The sequence below is a fragment of the Heloderma suspectum genome, chromosome 7 (genome assembly GCF_057233095.1).
Source record: "Heloderma suspectum isolate Gila_16-S chromosome 7, 16-S_ref, whole genome shotgun sequence".
NCBI classification, from domain to species: Eukaryota; Metazoa; Chordata; class Lepidosauria; order Squamata; family Helodermatidae; genus Heloderma; species Heloderma suspectum.
Genome location: NC_139464.1, coordinates 43651982 through 43679917, shown reverse-complemented (window position 1 = coordinate 43679917; position 27936 = coordinate 43651982). Strand labels below are relative to the sequence as shown.

The 27936-nt window shown below is 46.6% G+C and overlaps 1 protein-coding gene across 1 annotated transcript in view; it reads left to right on the top strand.

Annotated features, from left to right (window-relative positions):
• The first annotated feature begins 317 nt into the window (after positions 1–317).
• NPTXR (neuronal pentraxin receptor) overlaps positions 318–27936 on the top strand; it is a 38040-nt gene continuing 10421 nt past the window's right edge. Inside the window, exon 1 of the mRNA XM_084809869.1 lies at positions 318–1192. Within this exon, the coding sequence (XP_084665995.1) occupies positions 557–1192 (636 nt within the window). The 5' untranslated portion in view covers positions 318–556. The remainder of the gene's footprint in view (positions 1193–27936) is intronic.

Below are 27936 nucleotides of genomic sequence, written 5' to 3'. Positions count from 1 at the left end.
TTCCTCTCCTCCCTTCACCACAAAAGAGGCTTTATCGATGCGGCTGGCGCCATAGCCCCAATAGTTTTTACTTTCTCTTTCTCCCCAGTCCCCACTGTTTTTTTCCCCTTTTGAAAACGCATCAGCCTTGATGATGGTGATGGTGATGATGATAAAAAAGACAGAGTTGCTGCTGCTGCTTCAAAGCGGTGCACACTTCGGTTCGCTCAGTCCTCCTGGCACGGAAAGGGTTACGGGAAGGAATCGGAGGGCCCCAGAGGGGAAGAGCCGGTGACGTCCCCGTCCTGTCTCTCCAATCAAGATATAATCAACAGAGCTGGTTCAAGTGGCAGAAGGCAGCGAGGGCTCCTCTCCGGCAGCCCTGCCCAGCTTTCCCTGCCGCTGGCTGGCCGGCTGCCTCGCCGGACATCTCCCCCGCCGCCGCCGCGTGCCGATTTCCCCCCTCCCCTCCCTCCTCGCCCCCCCAGCCCCCCCTTGGGCTGCCCCGTTTCTCTTGGCTTCTGCCCCCCTGGACGCTGCCACCCTGAAGTTTCTGGTGGTGCTCCTGGCCGCAGGGATGCTGGCTTTCCTTGGTGCAATCATTTGCATCATCGCGAGCGTCTACCCTGCGGCCAGCAGCGGCGGAGCTCTCCAAGGTTCTGACAATGGCTCCAACGCCGCGGCCGCTGCTCTGCTGCCCGCCGCCGCCTCGGACAAGACGCTGGGAGCTCTCCATGGCGCTGGAGAGAGCTCCTACGGGGGCTTCTCGGCAGGCCCCCAGGACTCTTTGCTGGACCTGCTGGCCAGCGCCCGGCCCCAGCAGCACCAGCAGCTCTTCAGCCGCTTCCTGTGCACCCCGCTGACCGTCGAGTGCCCGCCGGAAGGCAGCCCGCAGGGGGACAGCCCCGGGGCGGCGGCGGCGGCGGCCGCCAGCGAGGAGCTGTTCTTCCTGCAAAGTACGGCCCAGCAGCTCAGGCAGACGGCCCAGCAGCAGAAAGAGCAGATCCGCACGGACCAGGAGACCATCCGGGAGCTGACCAGCAAGCTGAGCCAGTGCGAGAACGGGCTGGAGATTAGTTTCCAGGACAGCCCCTCGGTCTGGGGCGTCCCCAGGCAGGACACCATGGGCGATCTGCCTTGGGACTCGCCCGCCATGATCCAGGAGCTCGAGGAGGCCGTCAGGGCGCTGAAAGACAGGATCGACAAGATCGAGGTCAGAGAGTCAGCCCCGTTGCCCTTTGCAAACCAGTTCGTTGCCGCCTCTCCCCCGCTTGTCCCACCTTGTCCCTTTCCCTCCCGCCTCTGCCTTTTACAAGGCTTGTGCACACGTTGCCGATGCCCTATTTGCGGTGGCCAGAGGTTACTATTACTATTACTGTATTATTAGGGGCTTACAAGCCTACGATTAAACAGTGGCGAGCTAGAGGGAATCCCTGGAGGGAAGCCAGAATCTAACGAGGAGACAACTGCAGCCCACTTCCAACACAACAAGGGGACGGATGGCAACTTCATCCTGCTAAAATAAATTAACTTCAGGCTAAATACTGCAGCGAAGATGATGGGCATATATCACTTCAGTTGCCCAGGCTGCTTTCTCTCAGTTAGCACTGCATCTCCTCATTCATACCTACACCCCGCGTCCTGCCAGATCGTTTTAATAAAAAATCAAGGCTCCCCCCTTACACTGGAAAAAAAACCACTATAAGCTACATTCCCAATAAGGATAGGATACTGGTTTGTGAACACCTTGTCTCCTTTTCTGGTGTCCACAGGGAGTTTGTTTTTTAAAATGGCATTTTGAGAATTCATATAATTTAATGTAATTTAATCAAAATTGTGATGCATGTTCTGGTAAATCACTTGGTTTTAACTGGGCAAGATGTGACTGTCTAGTTCTGAGACTGAGGAATGAAGGATGACTGTGTGTATATGGAGAGAGAGAGAGAAGGACAATACTTGGCTGGCATACTGAGTATATTGTGTGAATTGCATTCCCTGGTACCTTCACTAAGCCATCTCTCCTTATTGGATTACAAGTGGTAGTTATTATAGAAATAGGCTATATACAGAAATATGCATAGATGCAGATGAATGATAGGTAGATGGAGATTCCGAAAAACAGCACACACATACAAATAGACATGTGCTTGATACTTGGATTAGACTACTGGGATCCCTCCCAAAGCCACTTTGTCCGGAGGCAGTATAAAATCCTTAGAGAGCATTTTATTTTCAGCCATATTTTAATTAATTCTCAGGAGACAGAGCTTCCTTGGCTTCTATTGAAATACTGTATATTATGGAAAGAGCTTGAGGGCAATTTACATATTGGAGCATCTGCTAGTAGAACTGCCTTATGAAATCTAATTTTGTATTAGATGATTCCAATGATACTCAGTTTTGCTTTGGACTAATTATTGCCCTAGTCCCCCACATGCCTAGTCTTGGCCCTGTGTTATTAATTGCTTAGAAACATGTATTTTCTTATTTTCATGTGGTGCAGCATCCTTTACTCTCAGTACTCCCAATCAGCTACTCAGAGTAATAAAGGTAACAAAAGTTGTTTTTGGAGATGGATTTAGTCATTCTTTTTTCTGTAGTAGACTTGTTCCTATCAGGTGGTCTATTGAGGTAAATTACATGATTTTTACTCTGTTGTAGATTTCTACACCACACACAGTATTACCAGCAGGCCAATGTAAAATGTTAGATGAATCTGACTCTATATAATGGGGGGGGGGGAGGGGATGGTTTTTTAAAAAATCATAATATATTGGAAGTCATTTGGGAAGCAGGAGATTATTTCACATTCATGTACATTCAAGTAATTGGCCCAAGCTCATCTTTTCCTCCTTTCTTTTCAGTATTATTTTTTCTTAGCACACAGCATGGGATCCTTGCCCCAGATTTCTTCCCCTTGCCTGACTACACATGGATGAGAGCAAACCTCACACAAAGAGAGGCAGCTATGGCTGATGTTTCCCTTGAGAGGTGTTTTGTATTTCATGACTGTGTGCAAAAGAGGTGGGGGGAAGAGGCTTGGACTCCTATGAGTTATCGATAGCCTTTGAGTAGCTGATGCTGAGACCAGAGATCATTTGTGTACATTTATCAACACTGCAGGCTCCAGGGCTTCGAGGGCCCTCATGCAAGACACCCTCAATGGAGACCCTCCCTCGGTGAGTCTGCCTTCTCACTGCCATGGCCACCAGCTGCTATTGCTCCTCATTCTTTTTCTCATCATTGGTACCACTTGCTTGCCAGACAGGCAGAGAGCCAGCAAGGAAGTAGGCAGCGGCATCTCCGCCTCCTCCTTCTCACCACCACTGTTGTCTGGGCCAGAGTGAGAGGCAGGTGAACAAGCAGGTTGCAAAGGTGAAGAGGAGGAGCAACTTGACAGTGGGGCCCTGCTGGGGTGCAGGCCTTCATCAGGTACCCCACCATGCCCACCCTAGATGATGACCCTGCTTATCAAACATAATTTCAAACTAGTCTTTATTGTATTCACATTTTACAGTTGTAGGTGTACATGTAAAATAGCACAGGAAGCTGTATGTGCACTTCCACATTTACGTACATCTGTACTTGACTTTACAGTTCTCTCCTTTTGCCAGAGCTTGGTGCTGAGCCAAGGATGAATCCCTGCCTGGTACCCCTGCGTTCAAGGCCTCCCATGGTCTTGGGTGCTAAGAGAAGCTAATAAACCATGGTGTGTAACCCAGTTTTAGGGATGTCGCAGTCATCCGGTTGGGGCTTGAAGCTCAGCAATTTCTCACCAGTTCATCCCACCCCCAGACTCTAGTCTGTGGATCCCTGCAGTTGCCTGAGTCGGGCAAGCACAGGGATCCCCAATCCCTCACTGAGCTGCCATTTTGCATAAAAATGGTGGCTTGGCCTTTTACGGAAAGGCCGATTTTGCGGAAATGGTGGCCATAAAGAGCCCATTTATGCAAAATTACAGGCACAAATGGTCTATTTAGGCACCTGATGGTGAGGAGGGTCAGGCAGCCAGCAGGGGTCCAGAAGGCAGCCCATGAGGCGGGATGAGGTGAGTTTGCCCATCCTATGCAGTTTCCCATAACAATAACTAAAAAGAAAGGTCTGATGGTAGCAATGGCACTGTGGCCGAACATCCAAGCTGAATTCCTTTGAGGATCTGTGAGATCTGTACTGGTCATAGTCACTTGGTGCAGTCATAGCCTGCCTGTACATTTCCATCATCATCTTCAGAGGCCACGGTCTCAGTGCCTACACCATCTGAAGTGAGGCAGATAACCCCTGGAGATGTGGTGGTCAGCTAATGGTGTGCTTTCCCAGGAAAGCCAGGATAGATTATTTTCCAGAGTCAGTTGAAGAATTTTTCATTTTCCCAGACATTGAATTTTTAACCTATGGTGTGTTTAAATTTATTTATTTATTTATTAAATTTATTAATCGCCCATCTGGCTGGTCACCCAGCCACTCTGGGCGATGTACAGTGTACAATAAAACAGTTTAAAACAATAAAATGCTACAGTAAAAACATTTTCTAAAATACCCTAACCCACCCCAAATGCCTGCCTGAACAACCACGTTTTTAATGCATGACGGAAGCTCATTAAATTGCTCCTTTTACTCTGCTGCTTTTTGATCATTGTATCTTTTAATCTGTTTCTATCGTTTTTAACTTAATTTCTGTAAGCTGCCCTGGAAATGTTTTTACAGTGAAGGGTGGGGGTATATAATTAATAAATAAATAAATAAATAACACATCTTAACACATTTTAAGATGAGTTGGTTGAATCCAGGCTTCTGGGGGTTCTGTTCCTTCCAGAAATAGGAGAATACATAATGGATGAAGCAAGCCTTAGTAGAACACCTTAAGAAATGTGCTTCTTCCTTGGAATCCATCTCTCCAGGCTGCAAGCTAAGCTATATGGATGGATTTATTAAACATTCAAGATAGAGAGATTGCCATATTTGTTAATTATTAATTATAATCATGCCTATAGCACATTAAAATGTTGAACTTAAGTTTATAAACCTTCTCTCTTATTCACCTTGACTACAGTTCTTTAAGAACCCTAGTCTTCCAGACTCAAGTATAACACTCTATTGAGCTGCCCTGGCTGTCTTGTGGAGGTGGGGGGTGGGGTTTTTGACAGTGAAGGAGTGAAATATGTCCATAGCGGTCACTAAAAGGCAGCACTGATAGATGATCCCTTTCATATAGTACTTGTTGTTGTTCAGTCATTAAGTCGTATCTGACTCTTCGTGACCCCATGGACCATAGCACGCCAGGCCTTCCTGTCCTCCACTTTCTCCCGGAGTGTGCTCAAGTCCATGTTCATTGCATTGGTGATGCTATCTAGCCATCTCATCCTCTGCCGTCCCCTTCTCCTTTTGCCTTCAATCTTTCCCAGCATCAGGGTCTTTTCCAGTGAATTTTCTCTTCGCATTAGGTGGCCAAAATATTTGAGCTTCAGCTTCAGTATCTGTCCTTCCAATGAGCACTCAGGGTTGATTTCTTTTAGGATGGACTGATTTGACCTCCTTGCAGTCCAGGGGACTCGTAAGAGTCTTCTCCAGCACCACAGTTTGAAAGCATCAATTCTCCAGCACTCAGCCTTCCTTATAGTCCAGCTCTCACAGCCATACGTTACTACTGGGAAAATGCTAGCTTTGATTATATGAATCTTTGTCGGCAAGGTGATGTCTCTGCTTCTTACTATGCTGTCTAGGTTTGCCATAGCTTTCCTCCCAAGGAGCAAGCGTCTTTTAATTTCATGGCTACAGTCACCGTCTGCGGTGATCTTGGAGCCCAAGAAAATAACATCTGTCACTGCTTCCATTTCTTCCCCTTCCATATGCCAGGAAGTGATGGGGCCAGATGCCATGATCTTCGTTTTTTTGATGTTGAGTTTCAAACCAGTTTCTCATGATGTACTCTGCATATAAGTTAAATAAGCAGGGTGACAATATACAGCCTTGTCGTACTCCTTTCCCAATTTTGAACCAATCGGTTGTTCCATGTCTGGTTCTTACTGTTGCTTCTTGACCCTCGTACAGGTTTCTCAGGTAAGGTGGTCTGGTACTCTCATCTCTTTAAGAATTTGCCACAGTTTGTTGTGATCCACACAATCAAAAGCTTTAGCGTAGTCAATGAAGCAGAAATAGACATTTTTCTGGAATTCTCTTGCTTTCTCCATGATCCAGCGAAAGTTGGCGATTTGATCTATAGTTCCTCTGCTTCTTCGAAACCCAGCTTGTACTTCCGGTAGTTCTCAGTTCACATACTGCTGAAGCCTAGCTTGTAGGATTTGAGCAAAAGCCCTTAATGGTAGAAATGACCCTGATGGTTCATGGGATTGACTTCAGGCTATTTAGAAGAAAGCTCTCTCTCTCTCTCTCTCTCACACACACACACACACACACCACACATACTCTGCAAAATATCCCTCTCGAGCTAGCGCTGCTGAGACTTGCTCACGTCTTCCTTGTATAGTGCATGTTTACTCAGAGGAATGTCCCACTGATCTCAGTGGAGCTCTTCTCAAAGTTCATACCTGTGTATAGGAAGGCAAACATCTATTTTGGCCATCCTTGTGTTTCCTCTTGCCTGGACCACCACCAGTCTCCATTCCTTAGTTAATTCTTTAAGATGAATTGGGCAAGACATAAGAATCCACTCTGGTTATCGGTCTCTCTTTAATGGCCTGTTCCCCATACTGGTTCATTTGTGTAATCAAGTGTTGACGTTTTTCCTCTGCCACCCCAAGCACCCAAACATTTGGCAGCTAAATCTCATAAGACATGTATTCCTGAGCATTTATTCAACTTATTTGCTGTGGGGAAATCTCAAGACACAGTGCAGTTCTATGCATGTCTCCTCAGAATTAAGGCTTACTGTGTTCAGTTAAGGTTACTCTCTAGTTCAGGGTCTTGAATCTCGTTCAGCCTGAGGCCCAAAGTATATTTGGAGAAGCTGCATTCCAGTGATGGGCAGGGCTGAAGGCAAAAGGGTGAGGCCAAAACCCCCAAAAGACCAGCATAGTTTAGCCGAATGCTCTTACCTCAGGTTACTGAGCCTTAGGAGAGGCATTTCAACCTTTTAGAATGGGAGAAAAGCCTGCACAAAAACTGGGAAGCCACCAAATGACCAGTGGTTGAGGGAAAGGGCATCGGGCCAGTGGAAAGGGGCATGGCTATCTGCAGAACACTGGAGGGCCAAATTGACCCCCGGGACTGACGTTCTGCACCTCTGCTCTCATTAATGTGTTCAGCATTGCAGCCTTAGTTCTCAAAACACCACCACCACACCAATCTCTCTCTGCAAAGATATGTTACTCTCCAGTGGCATGTCACCCCTCTTTATCCTGGCCTTCCTTCTCAAAAGGACAATCATCTCTTTTGTGGCCATGTTTGTGCTGACTCCTTGAATGGCACTTTACCGCTAAATCTTGTCTCATTTCAGTGGGCTTACTCTAAGCAGGACAAAGGCTCAATCCAACCCAGGGTTTGGTGGTAACAACGTTGTAGTGTGTGACTGAATTTTAATGTATGTATTGGGTTGGTTTTAGCCCTGTTGTTTGGCTTTTATTGGTTATTAAGTTATTAAATGGATTTAAATAGAGTGCAGTGTGGTGTAGTGGCTAGAGTGCTGGACTGGGAGTCGGGAGATCCGGGTTCTAGTTCCCACTCGGCCATGGAAGCTCACTGGGTGACTTTGGGCCAGTCACAGACTCTCAGCCCAACCCACCTCACAGGGTTGTTGTTGTGAGGATAAAATGGAGGAAGGAGGAGGATCATGTACGCTGCCTTGAGTTCCTTGGAGGAAAAAAGGCAGGATAGAAATGCAATAAATAAATAAATAAATAAATAAAGCTACCTTGTACCAAGCGAGTCCATCTAGTGCAGTAGTGTTGACACTGACTATGAGGTTTCAGGCAGACATTTTTCCAGCCCTACCTGGAGATGCTGGGGATTGAACCTGGGACCTTCTGCCTGCAAAGCAGGTGGCTCTACCGCTGAGCCATGGCCCTTCCTGTGAGCCATGCCCCCTCCTAAGCTGCCTTGAGCAGGCTCTTTTGTCCTATAGGCACCCTATAAGCATCCTTCAATAAATTAAATTAAATTAGATTAGATTAGATTAGATTAGATTACCCTGATTGAACCCCCAGGCTGAATTTCTTTGAGGATTTGTAGGAAGCTCCACTGAGCAATCTAGCTGCTGCATTCTGCACTAGCTGCAGCTTCTGAACCAGTCTCAAGGGCAGCCCCACATACAGCACGTTACAGTGGTCCAGTCTTGACATTACCAATGCATGTATCACTATAGCCAGGCTACCCCTGTCCAGGATTTGTTGTAGCTGTGTACCATCAGAAGCTGGTAACAGGCACTCTTTGACACCGAGGCCACCTGGGCCTCCAGTGACAGAGATGACTCCAAGAGCACCCCCAGATGATGTCCCTGAAGGGGGAGTGCAGCCCCACCCAGAACAGGTGAATCAGCCAACCCCTGTGTGCCCACCCACTCAGCCTCCATCTTACCAGGATTCAATTTCATTTGACTGGCCCTCATCTCATTTTACACAGGGGCATCACATTCTTACCTTCTTATCACATGCTTTGCTGCTACACTACACTAGCTGTCTAAAGCCCCAGCACCTCTGACTATTTCAGCTACCCAAGGAATCTCTGCAAAGATAGGAAGCAGCTCTTTTGGTGTGTAAAGTCCTAAACAACTTAGGACCAGGGTATCTGAGAGCACCTTCTCCCTTACCAGCTTGCCTGGTCACTGAGATCATCGGATGAGGCACTCTTGGTGGTTCTACATGGACCTGCAGTCTATTTGGGGTCCACTCGGAGTAAAGCCTTCAGTGTATTGGCTTCCCCCCTATGGAATTCCCTGCCTCTTGATGTCATAGAATCACAAAATAGTAGGGTTGGAAGGGGCCTGTAAGACCATCGAGTCCAACCTCCTGCTCAATGCAGGAATCCAGGTCAAAGCATCCCTGACAGATGGCTGTCCAGCCTCATCTTGAATGCCTCTGGTGTGGGAGAGCCCACCGTCAGGTAGGCGAGTTTTGTTTTCGGCTCCTGCTGAATACATTTTTATTTAAAAAGTCTTCCCTGACTAACCAGCCAAGGTTTCATTGGCACAATTTGATTTTAAAAGTTTCAGTTCTGTGTTGCTGCTGCTGCTGGTATTTCCCTTTCACTGTTCACTGCTTGGATATTTTATTGATGTAGAACAGTATATAAATTGTGTAAATAAATGAATAAGTCCCCAACTGATTCATAATAGAACAATAACATTCCTTACAAGTTGGCTATGAGCTTCCGAGACAACCCTCCTCTTTATCTTTGCCGGCAAATGTGAATTTGCCAAATTTGCCATGAGGGTGGTGGTTTTTCAGACACTTTAGCAACTGAAGCATCCTTATATAAATGTGTCTGACAATTTGATAATGAATGAAATTAATCAAATTTAAAGTAGGCTCACACATTCCAAAGGCACAGGCTGTTTCTCTTCTCTTCCTCCTGCCACCCCCATTTTCACTCCAGACGCTGGCATTTCACATGATTAATATTACCTGGCATATTTCAATCTTTTTGACGGCTTGGCAGCGAAGAAGCCTAAGCAAACCCCCACACCCCACCCTCGCTTCAGCAGATGGGAAATTATGAGCTCACCCAACAGCCGTTAAATATGCATTCTGAACATTTTCCTTCCCCCCCCCCCAACTATTCTCCAATAAATGGCCCCCACCCCCCACATTGCTTTCAATAAGATAATTGGGTAGAGGAAAAAGAAAGGCTTCAGGCCATGAGATCTGAAGAGCTTTAAATTCCCTGGCAATTTACAGAGCAGGCTCAGCTGAGGGTGAAATATCTGACCTGCACAATCCTCATCAAGGTGCAAACAAACTACCCACCTCACCCCTCCAGCTGCTTTGGGAATTCAGACTCCGAGCGCTGCTCAATTCTTGGGCAATTATGTCCAGATTTTCAAAAGAGCTCAGTCAGGTCCCATTTGCTCCAAAAACCTGGGCTTTATAAATAGTGTTCCTTTTGAGAATATAACGGAAGCTACTAGAGGTATACCACTGTCTGACACTTTTGGCATCTGTACACCAGCCTAAAATCCTGCATTTAAAATGGGGCTTTCTGCTTCTGTTTTAAATGCAGGATCACAACGACTCCCATTTTTTCACCCCCTCCCCTCCCCTCCCCTCCTTCTCCTTCTCCTTCTCCTTCTCCCCGTATCTGAATCTTCCATTATCTTTCATTGATCTCACTCCTCTTCTTGCCGCTTCTCCCCTTTTCATGGAGGGAACTGAAGCAGAACACAATGGGGTAATTTGATAGCTCATTATCTGCGATCTATTTAAAAACGGAACAAAGGGCATTTAGTGCAGAAGACGGAGGTTAAAAGCATCCATTAAAGAGCCCGCAAACGTCCATGAAGGAGCAATCGCAATTGCAGGATAAAAGCTCCATGTGGAGAAAGCCTAACAGAGTCCCTTTCCTGATAAAATGGTGCTCTGTCATGCCTCTCTGCAAAGGACGAAGCCATCTTTACAAAGGGTTGGAGTGATGCTTTGTGTAGTGATGTATAGCCAGAGTGGTGTGGATTCCCCATTCACTCTGCAGAACTGAAGAACCTGGGGACACCAACTCAGAGGCAGAGCATATGTTTTGCATGTAGCAGATTCCAAATTCAAGCCCAGCAAGGGCTAGATAGAATCCCTACATGACACCATGAAAAGCTGAGTTTTTATCCTGCTTCAATGCTCTGCATGACTCTTGGGTCCTCCCCATCCCTTGCAGAAGCACAGTAAATTATGCAGAATATTTGTAGATCTATACATATATCTGTATTTGTATAATTTAAACAAACCACAGGATTCTCCTTGTCTTAGGGCAGAAACTGGGTTATCCTAGGACAGAACTTTGGTTGTTTCTGCACAAAGCATTCATAGCTCTGGTGGCCATGGACTCTGCTGCGTCCAGTATTGGAATGATGTTCTAGGGCAGCCTTCCTCAACCTGGTGCCCTCCAGGCATTTTGACTACAATTCTCACCATCCCTGACCATTGGTCATGCTTGCTGAGGCTGATGGGAGTTGTAGTCCAAAACATCTGGAGGGTGCCAGGTTGGGTAAGACTGCTCTAGGACATGCCCTGAATTAGGGCTGGCTTCTTCCCCATTACAATGCAGGGCAAGTACAAATCATGCTGCCATAGTTGAGAGCATATTTGAGGTGTCTGTTAAACAGTGCTGTAGGCCAGGCGTGGGCAGAAGGTAAATCTCTAGATGTGTTGGACTTCAATTCCCAGAAGCCCCTACCAGCATAGCCAATGGCCAAGAATGCTGGGAGTTGAAATCCAAAAGATCTGGAGATCTATTTTCTGCCTACTCCTGCTGTAGGCAGCCTAATGAATGACTGTGACTTGATTGAGATGTACAGATAATTCACCCAAGATTTAGGGAAATGGTGTAAGCATTTTGAAAGTTGATCTTCACACCTGGTTTGATGATTTAGCAACATGCACAAGCCTTCTACTGATTGTAGAGCTGGAATCTAGCAGGCAGAACATCTCACTTGCTTGAACTAAAGAGATTTGCTCTACTAGAACCAAGAATTCTTGTCAAATATACATGTCTGGCATTGTGCAACTGGATCCAATAGTTTCTCTGCATGACGGTATCCTAAATGTGGATTGTATAACGTGGCAATTCCCAAATTGGTCCCCAGACTGTGGACAATGGGTGTTGAGGACAATGAAACACTGGGGTCAAGGGCAGATTTTACTTCCAGGACAAAGGCTGGAACAAACAGGTGAGTCCCAAACAAGGGGGAAATGTCAGGAGAGGCAAAATAATACACAAATCTGTGAGCAATACAATTCAGTTTTACTTATCTCACAATGAACCCTTAAGCAAAAGCTGGCTGATTATATTCCTTCCATCACACATGTTTTTGCAGGTGGAGCTTTCTTTCCCCAGCATCCTTTCCTATCATTCTTTTACATTTATCAGCTTCAGTTTACAGCAATGAAAGGGTTTCCCCCCCCCCATTTTTCACCTAATTACTTTATCAGTGCCACAATGAGCTCCTAAAGTAAAGAAACAAACAAATCTGGGGGTGGGGGATAACAGAAATAGGAATACTGGGGTCTAGCTGCATACTTAGAGCCCTATATAACGTTATCTAGAGAACTGGCAACTGTGCCTTTGCAGTTGTAGCAATTACACAATTTCTGGGATCTTTGGAATGCGCTGATGTTACCTTCAAAAGACTCTTGCCCCATTTCAGAAATCTGTGAGAGTAGGGGCCCCCATGGATTTTACTCCCAAATAGTGGGAGGAAGGGAATTTTATGCTTAGTCTTCTCTCTCAACAAAGAGACAGGTGGTAGGCTTTCATGAACATAGCAGTGGGGTACGCTCATATTTCTCTGGATCTAGGGAGAACTGGGACCAATACTTTCATAAATGATCTGGAAATAGGAGTGAGCAGCGAAGTGGCCAAGTTTGCAGATGACACAAAATTATTTAGGGTGGTTAAAACAAAATGGGATTGTGAGGAGCTCCAAAAGGATCTCTCCGAACTGGGAGAATGGACATCTAAATGGCAAATGCAGTTCAATGTAAGCAAGTGAAAAGTGATGCAAGTTGGGGGGGGGGGAATCCCAGCTTCACATATGCACTGATGGGATCTGAGCTAGCAGTGACAGACCAAGAAAGAGATCTTGGGATTGTGGTGGACAGCTCAGTGAAAATGTCAACCCAGTGCACAGCTGCTGTGAAAAAGGCAAATTCTACATTAGGCATAATTTGGAAAGGAATTGAACATAAAATTGCTGAGATCATACACCCCTTATACAAATCTATGGTGTGACCTCACTTAGAATATTGTATACAGTTCTAGTCACCACACCTAAAAAAGAACATTGTAGAGTTGGAAAAAGTGCAGAATAGGGCAACTAAAATGATCAAGGGGCAACTAAAATGATCAGGGGCAACTCCCCTGAGGAAAAGTTACAACAGGTGGAATTGCTTAGCTTAGACAAAAGGCGAGTAAGGGGAGACATGATAGAGGTGTACAGAATTATGCATAGAGTGGAGAAAGTGGATAGGAGAGATTTTTCTCCCTTTCCCATAAAACTAGAAGATGAGGTCATCCTATGAAGTTGACTGGTGGGAGATTCAGGACAGATAAGTACGTCTTCATATAGCACATAGTTAAACTATAGAATTTACTTCAACAAGGTGTAGTGATGGCCACCAATTTGGATGGCTTTAAAAGGGGGGTTGGACAAATTCCTGGAGGAAAAGGCTCTCAATGGCTACTAGTCCTGGTGGCCATATGCTACCTCCAGTATCAGAGGCAGTATGCCTGTGTACACCAGTTGCTGGGGAACATGGGTGGGAGGGTGCTGTTGTGCTCATGTCCTCCTTGTGGATTCCTGGTCAACAGCTAGTCCCCCTCGCCCCCGCCCCACAGGGCTAAGTGACATCCATGGCCCTGTGGGGAAGAAGAAAGAGCGATGGAGCAGGCAAAGGGAACATCAGGGCCTGCTCCAGTTGGACTGCCCCTCCTTTGGGAGATGAGAGGAGGGAACAGGGCCATCCCATGCCCTGCTGACAGTCTACCTAATTGTTTTTTCTCCCCTCCTCATTGTCTTTTCCTTGCATGTCATATTTTTTTTAGATTGTAAGCCTATGGGCAGGGACTGTCTTGTTTGTTCATTGACTGTAAGCTGCTCCGGGAGCCTTTTTTGGCTGAGGAGTGGGATAAAAATATGATAAATAAACAAACAAATAAACAAACAAACAGAACGCTGGACCAGATGGACCCTTGCTATGATCCACCGTGGCTCTTCTTATGTTCTTATGTCAACTGCTGTTGCATCCAGTTGGGCTGCTGAATGTGGGAAAGTTTATCTTCCTGCCACAGCTAATATAATAGGAAGTGGCCTTATACCAAGTCAGACTATTTCTCCATCTAGCCCAGTATTGCCTACTCTGGCTGGCAGTAACTTGCCAGGATCTCAAGCAGAGGGTCTTTCATATTACCTCCTACTTGATCCTTTTAATCGAGATGCTAAGGACTAGGCCAAGGACCTTCTGCATGCAAAGCTTGTGTTCTGCCACAGAGCTATGGTCCCTGAGGGGTGTGTCTGTGATCTGCACATAGAATCCCATGTCCATCTATAGATCACCCCTACACTAGATCAGGACCTCTGAGCAGGGGCAAACCATAAGGTAGACTTGAAACATCCAACTCAGGTGGCAAATTATTGGTGCCATTAACAGGCAGTGCTTAGACTTGCATGGATCACACTTAATCAACTAAGGGAGCGATCCTGTGGCCCATAGACAGCATCTGAGGGGTCATAGGATATTTCAGATTCCCCAATCAAAGGTCAGAGACAGTGCTCTGACCTCAGAGGGGGAATTGGAGCTCCAACTGCCCCCCCTTGCAGCTGGTGCCGAAAGAACCACACCAGCTGCTCTTGGAGGTCGGCTTGGAGGTCGGGAACTTGACCTCAGAGAAGGGGAGAAGGGGGCGTTTTGGTGGGTAAGGAGAGCAGGGGACTGGAGAAACCAGGATATGAATTTTCCTGAGCCCTCCCCAGCCTCCTTCCCTCTCCCTCCGAAGCACCCCAGCTAGATGGGCAGAAAAGCCCATCTAGCAAAAAATGCATAGTGGGAGGATGGGGAGGTGACGATCGCCTCTGCCACTCCTCCTGCCCTGCACTGGATCGCCGTAAGCCTTTGAGTTCAGGGGCTTATGATCATCGAGGATTTATCCTACTTATCCAAGGCACTACAAATGGACAGAGGCTCACAAGGAAAGTTGATGAAGACACTCCTTTTTGGTTATCACCAAGGGAAAGTTTTATCTGATGGCTTAACCTGAGCATTTGGAGTGTGTAGGCACAAATATTGTTCATCTCCTTGGCAGTGTCAGAGCCAGGACTGTCATTCCCTAACAATGATGGAAAATAAAGACTTGGACAGCTGAAGGAAGGAAGGAAGGAAGGAAGGAAGGAAGGAAGGAAAATGAACTTTAAAGGAATTGGAATTTCATTTAGCAAAGGCTACAGAAAGGAGAAAGTAAAAAAGATAAATTACAGAGACAGAAAATAGAAAGAGACGGGGGAGAGAGAGAGAACCCTTTCATTATTCAACGTAGGACAGATTGTCTTGACATTAACAACAGTAACAAAAGCAAAAACCCTTTCTTCTGTTAACAGATGGAGTCATACATGAAAACAGGGATGTGACATTTAAATCCAGAACTAGAACAATGAAAGGGTGGTGCGGATAGTATCTCTACACCCTTGTCAAAACCAGCCAGACTCAATGGATCAGAAAACCTCTCCAGCCATTTGGCAGCATCAATTGCAAAAGAGAAAGAAAGAAAGAAAGAAAGAAAGAAAGAAAGAAGGCCCAAGCCACCAAATGCAAAGCTCTTATCAGAAATCATGTCTCCCTCTTCCATTCCCAATGGGTGTAAAATTACTTTTCATCCTTTTTTCATGTGTCCCTTTCACCACTCATTTCTCCCAATTTTCTTTTTCCATTGTGGATGCCTCCATTCTCTAACCACTTGGCATTTGAAGAGGCTACATTCTATATGGCACATAGCCTACAGATTGCTAATGGGGACGAAAGCAAAGCAAAGTGAAGGGCAGCTGTGCTTGGAGCCCTGGAAGCGTCCTCCTAACGGTTACTAATTGATTTAATACAGTGTGGAACAGTCTCTCAAGGGCACAGTATGAGTCTCTGAATTGAGAAAATTAAAACTAGAACAGTGCCATTCACCAAAGAAAAAAACCCAGAGTTCCGTCCTGGTGGGAGGGAGCAGATGACCTAACTAATATATCTCTTCCATCATTAACGCCTATGATTCAATTATTATAAAATAAGTGGAAACTTCTTTTTGCCCCCTGCTGAAGGAAGAGATAGGGAAACATGCAGCAGGGTGACTGAAGAGCTCAGTTGCCCTCCTCTTATCTCCCATTGAAGTATTTTCCTGTCAGTTCTCTCCTCTTGTAAAGGGCACCATCCAAGTGCTTTTATTCTACACACAGTGTGCTCCGTGCCCCATTTTGCCCACAGAGAAGCAGAGTCTGTTCCCTTGGTAGCAATGGAGCTTGCATCACTTTTGGAGAGGGGGAAATGCTATTATTATTATTATTATTACTAATCATAAAATATCCACAGTTATTACAATGAATAAATTCTTGCTAAACTGGGGGCAAAAATAACCCAGATTCTATAATTCCAGGCACAATACCGCTCTTCATCAGAGCAAAATAAAGTGGGGTGGGGGAGGCAGATCACCTAATGTCACTCAGCCTTTGTTGGCTGAAAGGGTTTGTTCTTGTCTTTATTCATACAATATCATACAAGGCAAACAAACAGCCAGGACAGAGACCCATCTCTGTGGGAAATTGGACTTCTCCATTGCGTTTGGCTTTACCAAAGCTAAAGTTGGGACCGAGAGTTGGCTCATGTATTATAAACTGCACAAATATCTGCCCATGAGTGGTCTACTTGGGTGATGAGCAGTGTAATATCGGAGCAATGGACCTGTGTGCAATTGTTGCAGGATTGCTCTAGTTCTTCATTGTTAATGTACATGTTCCCAGACTGAGCTCTGGTATGAAAAATAGCTTTGAGGGCTGAGTAAACAAGTTCTGCAGCTGGGCTCTGGAAGTGCCAAGAGAGGGCTAGAAGAGGGCTCTTAGTGAATGGCTGTAGCAGCTGCCGGAATCTATAGCTGTTACAGTCACCCAGAGGCTTCTCATGATGTGGCGAATCATTCATGAGCTCATGTGTGAATGTGGGCTGCAGCTTCCTCCAAGTCCTGAGACTGCATCACACATACTCTGGCATGTCCCATCCCAAACCCATTTTGGAACATGGTCTGAGGTTATGTGCTGCATTGTTAAAGTTAAGCAGGTCTGATCCTGGTCAGTGCCTGGATGGGAAACTGCCTGGGAATTCCATGTAGACCACCCTGGATAGAAGTGTAATGAATAAATATGCTTCCAACATGCACTGCCCAGCAACCATAACCAACCCTATACATGTTGCATGGAGCACACCACATGCCAAAGGAACCAAAGGAACTTTTCTTCCTCTCAAATGAATGTTGAGGGCTGCTCCACATTTTACAGGTAAGCTCCCATTTGTTCACCATGTGTCTCTGTGGCAAATACATGGAAGGGAAGCATGTCACTGAGAATGTGGTACAGATGTACGTGGAAGGGAGCATGTGTTAGACATGTGGCTCCATTCCATGTGTTGCAGTGACCCCCATGGATCCAAATAGTGGATAAACAGGAATTCTTGTAATGTGTGAAGTGGCCCTGAGACTCTCGGGACTCTGAGGACACTCAAGTCCTGGTTCATACATAAGCGCATGAGTGACTCTCAGTCTCCGCATGACTGGAAGCCCATGGGTGGTTATGTAAATATAGAGTCTGATAGCTGCTACAGCCATCTCTTACGAGTCTCCTCCCAGCACTTTCTCCGCACTGCTGTTTACTTGTGTACCTTCCTTTCCTCCAAGAGCAAGCAGCTGGCTTCTGCTTCCTGCAGAGATGAGGTTTGTTCCCATTAAGAGAAGAAGGCAGCAGGCACTGCCAGAGAAAGAACAGGCTGAGTGAATGAGTACGTGATGGTACTGAAACAGGGCTGGAAGACAGCTCTCTGTGAATGACTGTAGCAGCTTATCAGAACCCATAGCTGCTACAACCACTCAGGTTATTCATGAGCTCCCAAGTGAACCGGAGCATTGACTTTAACTTGAAGCAGCCAGATTCTCATTATTCAGTGCCATCATGATCATGTAGATATTAGCGCCCTCTGCAAAAAGGACCCTGGCAGAACACCAATAGAAGGAACACCCAGCGTGGTGCCTTCTTTGGGAATTTGGTTGGTGACTACATGAGACAAGACTTTCTCCAGGGTGACACCACAGTTGTGGAAGCCCCATCCCTTGTGAGGCCTTTATGACTTCATTTGGGGACATCTTCCTGAGGAGCACAAATATGTTTCTGTTTCAAATAGTGCCTGGAGTGGTGTAAAAAACAGCGTTCATTTTTGTGGCAGTGATATATTTTATCTGGCTTTAGTTGTCAATTGTTTCATTGCTTTAATGCAGCCTCCCCCAACTTGGTGCCCTCCAGACAAGGCAGCAAATTATGTTGGAATACCTCTCCCACCATCCCCAACCAACATGGTCATTGGCCCTGCTGGCTGGGCTGCTGGGAGCTGTAGTCCACATACATCCAGGCTGCTTTAATGGATGGACTGTTTGATGGAAATGTGTAACTTACCTTGGGCCCATGGTAGGGAGGAAGACAAGATAGGAATGAAACAAGCAAAAATTTATTGGCTATCTGTAGTTGCAAATCTTGGCCTAGAAGGGTATTTAGAAAGTTCGGCTAGGAGACTAGGGCAGATACAAATGCATATGCTGGATAGCAAGCAGAAAGCCACCAATATATCAATAAAAATAGCTAACCGGGGTAGATCTGCACTAGTGCTTTTCGTCGGTACTGAAGTGCACTGATAACTTTTGGGGCACAATACACATTCTGCATACTGCTTTTCTAGCATTTCCTGCTTTTTATTCCGTATTATCCAAAATACTGCAACAGATGTCATTGTGTGTGCTATGAGGTATAAATGTGCAAGGGAGATATAGTGTGGCCATGATGGGATCGTATCAATATGACACAAGGTGTCGATCAGGCCCAGGTGACTGAAGAACCTATGTTACAGACACCTGGATGGAGAGGTGAGGGCAGAGGAAGTAAATCACAGCTGACAATACAGGCAAATTCTGAACTAGCATGCTTTTCTTCCTCACCGCTCAGTTCACCTGAGCAGGTCGAACTCTCAGATGCCCTCTCCCTGAGTAAGAATTAAGCTGTGATTATCCAGAGGCCATTAGAGCAATGACCTCACCTCAGACCAGCATGGAGCACAAGAGCTGAACATGAGTGTGCCTTCCATGCACTGGTTTCACTTTAGAGAGCCCCTGTTTCACGCATAGTTTTGGACTGATGTGTTGGGAGAAGGGCGAATGTCAGAGGCATACAGTAACATGGAATGGAGATGGCGTATGTCCTGTCCTGATGTTGACAAGAAGTCCACAGGGCACAATGGGACAAGGCAGCAAGGCAGGTACCAGGACTGAAAACTCCACGTGAGGAACTTGCTCCAACGAAGGCCCCATTGACACATGGGATCTATTCCGGTTCTGCCGCACCTCACAGATAATTGTGGCAGATGACATTACCCCTAGTCTGCATCAATCACGTTTTTTTCTGCACAAAAAGCCACTTTTTTGCAAAGTTGCTTTGGGCCAGATTTTCCCCTCGTGGCAGCTTCAGTGCGGTTTGGAGTCTGGCTTCAGCACAGGCTGGGCGGATCAACACTGATGAGCGGAAGGGAAAGTTGCATCATGAAAGGGTGGACACAAGGTGAGGAGTTGGCTAAACATGTCTACTTGGAAGTAACTTGCTGTCTTCAATTGCACTTCACCAAGTACAGGAGTGAAGAGAGGGGTCCGGAGAATTCCTTTGCCTGTTGGTTTAAATCTGGAGGTGAGCAGAATTTTAATGAGTTTAAAAGGTGATTGCCCCCAAGCGACCCTTACTCCTGTCGAGAAAGGGTGTACATGAGGAGACAAGTGGGCTAAACATGTCTACTCAGAAGTAACTCATTGCCGTCAATTGCATTTCACTGGGCACAGGAGCAGAGAGAGGGGTTGGGAGCAAGAATCCGCTCATTCACTGTACCGCACCCATGCGGTTGATGATGTTCCATTCTACTCACAGGACTCCACCCACCCACCCACCCACCCACCCCCAAACTAATGTGGTTTCAGGTGCCATTTGCCCCATGAAAAGGCATTTTTTGTCAATGTATACATTGCTTTACTGGCTCCCTGTGCTATGGGTGATTCGATTTCTTGAAAATCCACTTTTAAATGGAATCATGTTGGAAAGCATCTCCATGTAGATGGGGTCCAACAAGCCTAGGAGTGAACTGATGGCTTTTATGCCCCCAGTGGAAGCTCGCATCTTCCAGGCTTCCCCCCTTCCTTGAGGAGTGGAAGATCTTAAAAAGGCAGGCCTCTCGCTTGGAGCCTAGCTCCCCTGTCCCATTCTAACGAGTCCCCCCAAGTGCGTTGCCAGGTCAACAGAGGGATATGCAGGTCCCTGGCATGGAGGGGGTCAGTTCATCAGGGAATGCTGACTCCAGGTGTACAGAGTTCCCGGCTCAGTGGTCCCCAGCTCAAGAACCCCATATCTGATGGGCTCATCTTCCAGCTCAGGCCGAGTCATGATGCTGGGGCCTGGGTTGGTTTCTAGCACCTCTGCCTCCAGTGCCCCTGGCGTGGTGGATCCAGACAGCATCTCTGAGACAGAGTCAGACCCAAAGCTGCTGCTCCGGATGGGGATCCCGACACTGAGAATACAAGAATACAATTAGCTAAGGAGGCCAGGAATTGCTTGTTTTATGTTTACATTTTAAATAGAGGCTGGAAGTGTGTGGTGTGTGTGTGTGTGTGTGTGTGTGTGTCTTGGACTGAGGGAATAGAACATGGATTTATTTACTTTATTATTTATTTAAACCATTTTCTATCCTGCCTTTCCTAAAATGCTCAAGGTGGCTAGCAAAAAAGAAATACACACAAAATGAAGTTTATTATATTTGTTTTATCCTGTGTTGCTGGTGTTTTATGCTGTCCTTAGATTTGACAGTTTTATCCTTTATATATCCATTATCTTTTATTGTGAGTTACCTCGAGAACCTTTTGTTAGTGGGAAGCATGCCAATGTCATAATATTAATATATTTTATTACTAGTGAACAGACCTGACTTCACATGGGTTGGAATAGCCCTTAGCTTGATAACAACAAAGCCTTCGAGCAAACTTACATAGCTGTCAGAGCTGGACACATTGTGCCTGCCCTGTCTGTGTGAGGCCACATCTATTGGCACCCCCAGCCACAGCCCCTGCCATGATGCACCCCTATAGCCCCCTGAGGGAGGGATCTATCCACTCCATCCCCTGAGGGAGACTGCCTCACAGCAGGGGCAAGGGGCAGCCATATGACTGTGTCCCTCAGACTACTCCTCTCTGGCTTTAAACTTTATCACCTGCAAAGCTATGTGCTGGTTAGGGAAATCTGCCACCTAGGGAATGAAGGTGGTACTGCAGGCTTCAAACACAGACATTTTAATTAATTTAGATTAATAAAGGCATTATAAAAACCAAATAGCCCTGAGGTGCACAACCCTAGGGGCCCCTTAGTAGGCATGGTCTAGGTTTCATGGTCTTGGTGCTATGGCACTGACAGACAGACAGACAGACACACGTCCCCTTATTATTATAGATAATATAATACAACTTTTTTAAAAAAAAATTACAAACACAATAAAAGAGTAAAAGCACCATTATGAAAAAGAAACAAGCAGTAGAAGACCAGCAGATAAAAGAAACAGTCATTTAAAATGACCAAGGAGTTTTCAATGATCCCATTAGAAACCAAAGATTAGAGACCATCAGGGAAGGGGTGAGGTGGACATCTCTGGGCAGGGAATTCCAGAGTTTGGGTGTAACTACTGAAAAGGCCCTCTGCCTCATCCCAGTTGGATGTCACTTTGAGACACCCAGGAGGGCCTCTTTTGATGAACTTTATACTTGGGTAGGCTCATATCAGACAAGGAGGATTAAAGTATGAGTGTCCTGTGCTCTTAAATCAGGGGTGAGCAACTGCAGGAGGCCCAGGGGCCATTTCCACCCTCAGAAACCCCTTCCCGACCTCCTGCAGGCTATATTCTGTGCAGCGCCACACAGTCTGCAGGGGGAGTTATTAAGGGGGGAGCACCGATTTGCTGCCAAAAATTCAGTGGCAAACCACTACATAATACTACAGAGAACTGCAAGGATTAAATTTAGCTGAGAAACCAGAGTTTGGTTAAGTGGAGCTTGTTTCCAAACTAAAGGTAACCCTTTGGGCGCTCCATAGCTGCTACAGATGCCATTTCTTCATTATTATTTTTAATTGGAAGGTATGGCAAGGGCAATGCGGGTGGTAGCAGGCGGGGGGGGGCTCCATATTGCCCACCCTTGTTTTAAATATTTCCTTAAATATATCTATTTGGCTACTATCACCCAAACAAGATGGACATATCAGCCATTCTGCACCTAAGGGACACATTTTTACAAGTAAAGGAGAGCCAATGGTGGCCTTTTGCTAGGGAAGTCTGGATTTTGTGAAATCTGTCCCGTGTGTGTTTCATGGATTGTGCAGTGTCATTTGTTCTGATGTCCATTCACAGATGGATTTGATTTTTTTTCCATTATGCAGAAAAAAACACAAATAATTCCATTAAAGGGTTTGCAACAATTTGCATAATTTATGTTAGTACGTAACATTTTGCATATTGTCCCCCATTCCATTCAACTTTTCTCTGCATATATTTTCCAGGATGACATATGTCTCAGCAGACACATGCGTACTTTCCTACAAATAAATTTGCGTAAATTTCAGGAAAGTTTTAAAAAAATATTTGAAAGTCCATGGAGTCTGAGAAGGCCGGTCAGCAGTGGATTCTGCAGGTCAGTTTCTTAGAAAACTGAACTCATTTTAGTCCATCTCAAATTTCTCCAGTATTAACCTTTTGCCTTTTGGGGGGATAACCTGGCCTTCTTAAAGAAGCTCAGCCACTGCAGTTTCCCATCGAGGTACATGCTTAATGTCTGCAGATCGACATGGGCCTGCTTTTTCATTTGGCAAGAAAGGCAACCCTGCCCCCTGCTCATCAGAAGGAATGTGTACTGCATAATTATGAGATGGCTGCAGCTTTAATTAGGAAGCCCCTAAGAGTGTTTCATCAAAACACATAAATGGGTTTGAATAACAGACCTGTTTCTCTAGATGAGCTTTTGCTGTAATGAATTAGCACAGCGGGGGGTCTTAGAGGGCAGAGGGCCCCCAAGCCTTTTTGCCTTCATTTCTCTCCTCCCACACAGGGTGGCAAAAGGGCTAAGGCAAACCCTGTGCTGAGTAATAGGTAATGGCCTATGAAATATCACAGGTGGGATGGATGGGGAGAAGTCCACTTCCCCTTGCATTATCCTTTCTCCTGCCTGAACCTTCCCTTTCACTCCATCCTTGCCTTCTCTTTTTCTTGATTCAGCCCCCATCAAGGATGGACAGATCCAGCTATTTCCAGTTCCCATCAGTTTCTCATGTTTTGATTCATAGGTCTGTTCGGTCACGTTTGCGCATTAGCTGCTAATTTTTTAAAAAAACATCTGCACAAATCATAATTTTAACTCTGTCTTTACATACATCCTGTTGAATGTATTTTCTCACAAAGCCCCCTTTTCTAAAAGTATTCCCTCTCAAAGTGCACATCTCTAAATTTATTTTATCTCCAAAATATGCATTTTGGGTACATTTTCTGAGCCAGGAACTAGGTCGTGACATTTGGAGAAGTGCAAAATTGGAAGGATAATTGCGTTTCAGTCCCTGCATTAGTCTAGGAACTGCAGGTCAGGTAGGTTCACTTCAAAATCTGGGCAGAACAAAATTCCTGAGCATCCCTAGCCTGCCAGCTGTAGCTTCCCTTGTTCTTTGCTCTTCCTTATATCACCATCCCTGCCTCCTCTTACTGCCCTTCTTCCACCAAAACTCCCAAGCAGAGCCCAGAAGGCAAGGGGGGCACACACTGGTGGGCAGCCTGTCCAGGCCCAACTTTCTTTCATCCCCAGCAGTGCTCAGGTCCAAACCAAGCTAGCAGGGCCCTCTGCTCAGATAGTCCTTTGCCAGCTCCGCAACTGGCTTTGGGGAAAGGAGTAGGGAGGAAATGCATCTCCAGCCCATTGCCTCCCTTCCCAATGCCAGTCTCCCCAAGTTCTGTAGAGCATATTCTAGTGCCGGGATGGGCATCCTTTTTGCCCCTGAGGGCCGCATGCAGCAGGGGCAGGGCCTGGGGGCCAGGCCTCCCCCTGTTGGGGGTCAAGGCTCCCCCTACCCCTCTCTCGCACACAAATACACACCCTTCTCTCCACATTTCAGCGTGCTGGTTTAAATCTCCAGTGGAACAGCTAGGGCTGAACCTTGGTTGGAGCCAAAGTCCAGGGGTCCCCCAAACAATCACCCAGAGAACGGCAGGTGGTGAGGGCATCAGAAGGAAACTCCATTTTATTCCTGTAGTCATGATGCTGCTATGAGTTAAGCAAGTTTAAAATGCAAAACTGCACATGCTCAGATTATTATCATTATTATTAAAATTAGGTTGGCAAACAGTTTTGTTGTTGTTCTAACATATCAGGAATGTAAAAGCTGTTGTAAAGCATGGAATAGTGGGGGAGGGAGAGAAATGTTAATGGTGTGCTTCAAACATGGCCATCTAAAGCCCACCCCCTAGCCCTCAAGATTATTAAGTCCACAGTCTAAAATTGCCTAGCTGCACCCAGCGGAGGCTGGCAGTTCCAATGTCAATGGGGCAGTAAATCCACTCTGAATTTTACTCAGAAGCAGTCAGAACTCTAAGAGAGCTATCCAAAGTGCACCTTGGATAGCTCCTGTAGAGTTCTGACTGGTTCTGACTGAAACCTGGATGGATGTACTGCCCCACCGACATTGGAGCCACCGGCCTCCACTGGGTGCACCATGGTTCTTCTCCCAGCGCATTGCGCTCCCATCATATGCCTCCCCATCTCCTGCTGCCCAGCAGACTGGTGCTGGGAAGAGCTGAGGAGCGCACTAATGTGCATGCTCCTCAGTCAGCTGGGCAGTGGGGAGCTATGACCATGAGGGCAGATCTGTGTAGGCATGATATATTCTTATAAATGTGTGGTTCTGCACTTGAGTGTTAAAACAGAAGTGACGAAACGTTCCCTGACATCATTCCCCAAACAGCATAGACTGCACTGATCACGCTTTTTCTAGTGATCTCCCTATCTGTAGCGCAGCTAGGAGTGAGGTGAGTCAGGCTGTTTGGCCTGGAAGCTGGCAGAATGTGGGTAAGCTAAAAGGATGTGTGTGATCCAGATGCAGCAACATCATTAAACTCCAGGATCTTCCAGACGAGGGTTTTATTGTACAACGGCACTGCCTCATTCACGGAATTTCACAAGGGGTCCATTCAACGCAATCTTTCACTTGTCAGCATCCCATGTCTTCTCATCACTTCTTCCATCTTTTTCCATACCAGGAAAAATATATCTGTTAAGGCAGAAAGGCTGGAATAGCTGCACAGTGCTTTTTGATTGGTAGTGCTGGGAGCTGTCAGTCTGGAAGCACCCTTACCCTTTAAAGGGGGCTGGTTGGTCCTGGCAGGCAGACAATAACCACGACTTGCCTCCAGTTGTGGCTGGTCCCTGCCCTAGCTATGTAATACCTGCTGTGGCCTCTCGGCATGGAGACTCTCAGAGTGCAGAGCCTCTGCTGAGCTAAGGGGATTACAGAACTATTACGCGATGGCAAAATGACAGACTTGGTTCAAAGTGGCAGGAAAGAGGCCCATGAGTTGTTCATCCTCAGCGGGAGGGCATTTTAACCCCACAGCTGCTCAGGTTTTTACGAGAAATTTGCGCGCTCAGAGAATGGAATTCCATGGACTCCTTTTTCCATACTGAGTTACAAGAGCATGGAAAGAGCAGCAAGAGTAATGCACAGACACATGTCATGTTTTATTAAGGGTGTGTGTACTGAAGATTTACTGAAGGCGCTTCAAGGCAGAGATACCAGGCTGCTGGGTTTCAAGGATTTGTAGGCCACTTTTCAATTTAAACTCAAATTTCCAAAGCAGATAACAATAAAACCATCACACACACACACGAACACACACACACAGAAAATGACAATTAACAAAACAAGAAGTGGGTTAGACAACTACAAACCTAAGAGCAGTATTAGAACACACCAGATGAAACAACAGTTAAAACCATTAGATATTTTTAAAACCCACCCATCAAGTTGATGTTTAAACCAGAGGTGGGGAACCTGCGGCCCTCCAAATGTTATTGGAGTACAAGTCCCATCTTCTGTGACCATTACCCATGTTGGCTGAGGCTGATGGGACTTTGAGTCTGACAACATCTGGAGGGCCACAGGCTTCCCACCCTGGTACAGAAGGTTTCTAAAGGGAGCACCTCGCAACACGGGGTCATTGGGAGCCAGCACATGCTGACCTGGATTGGGATGCATGCCTGGCAACATTGGGACCTGAGCTGGATAGAACATCAGGGTAGGTCGTTCACATTGGAACATAGGAAGCTGCCTTTTATTGGGCCAATACGCACAATCACAGTAGGGAAAATAAGCCACCCTGGCTTCTTAACCCTGCCACAAACATGCGAACTGGGTCATTGAGTCAGATTATTGATTGGTCCATCATAGAATCATAGAATCATAGCACAGTAGAGTTGGAAAGGGCCTACAAGGCCATCGAGTCCAACCCCCGGCTCAATGCAGGTATCCAAGTCAGAGCATCCCTGACAGATGGCTGTCCAGCCTCGTCTTCAATGCCTCCAGTGTGGGAGAGCCCACCACCTCCCTAGGTCCCAGTTAATCTAGCCCAGTACTACTGACACTAGGACCCAATTTGCATGATCATGGTGTGGTTAACAACCCATGGTGGCTTGTTAACCCCACTGTGCATGCTGGCCAGATTTCCCGAATTACCGTCACTGGCACAGCTTGCCATGTCATCCAAACCCAGGCAGGATGCAGCGACCCTCAAATAACCCGAGGGCTGATGTTGGGTTATTTGAGGATTGCTGCCCTCCCCATGAACAAGCCATGCCACCCCGGTTTGGATGACATGGGAAGCCATGCCAGAGAGGGTAATTAGAGAAATCCATCCAGTACACGACCAGCACATGGAGTGGGGGAAATAAGCCACCTTGCTGCAATTGTATGAACTGACAAAGACTGGCAGTGGCTCTCCGGGTTTTCAGGCAGGAGTCTTTTTCCAGCCCTGCCTAGAGATGCCAGGGATCAAGCCTGGGACCTTCCACATGCAAAGCAAGTGCTCTACCACTGAGCCACAACAACACCTGAAGGTCAGTCTGGGGGAAGGACCAATTGCAGGCCAAGGTCTGAGCTCGAACGTCCATCTAAGGCAGCGGCAGGGATGGGAAAGGCACAAAACAAAGGTGTAGGTGGGAAGAAGGCTATACAGACAAAGTGGCCAATTGGAAAGGGAGTCAGTAGGCAGGGAAACAGGATAAGGGAGAGGCAGGCAGGCAGGCAGAGACATCTGAGAGAGCAAGAACAGGGAGTCCACAAGGGAGAGCAGCGCCTGGCTGCTGACCGGGCAAAGACCCAGGCCTGCCTCAAAAGCATTTACAGCCAGATAAGGTCAGGAGGGATCAGTGGGCTGCCTGCCAGGGAGGGTGACGGAGCCATGCTGAGACCTGGGAGGACTCTTGCCCCTTCTTCCTGTGGTCTGTGGGCCTTCAAACATGAAGCTGGTTTATACTGGGTTAGAGTGACACTCCAACTAGATCAGCATTGTCTACTCCAGCCTTCCTCAACCTGGTGCCCTCCAGATGTTTTGAACTTCCATTCCCATCTGCCTCAGCTCAGCATGGTCAATGGTCAGGAATGCTCAGAGCTGTAGCCCAAAACATCTGGAGGGCACCAGGTTGGGGAAGCCTGGTCTGCACTGGCTGGCATCTTCACTCTGGCCATGGGCAGAGTCTTTCCCAGTGCCTGCTCAGTTATCCTTTTAAGCGAGGAAATGGATCTGGGACCATCTCAGCCAGCATGGCCAATGGCCAGGGATGATAGGACTTGTAATCCAACAACATCCGGAGGGCCACAGGTTCCCCACCTCTGGCAGTGCAAATCAGGTGCACTACCACTGAGCTACTGCTCCACCTCTCCTGCCACTCAAGTGTCTCAGCCATGCA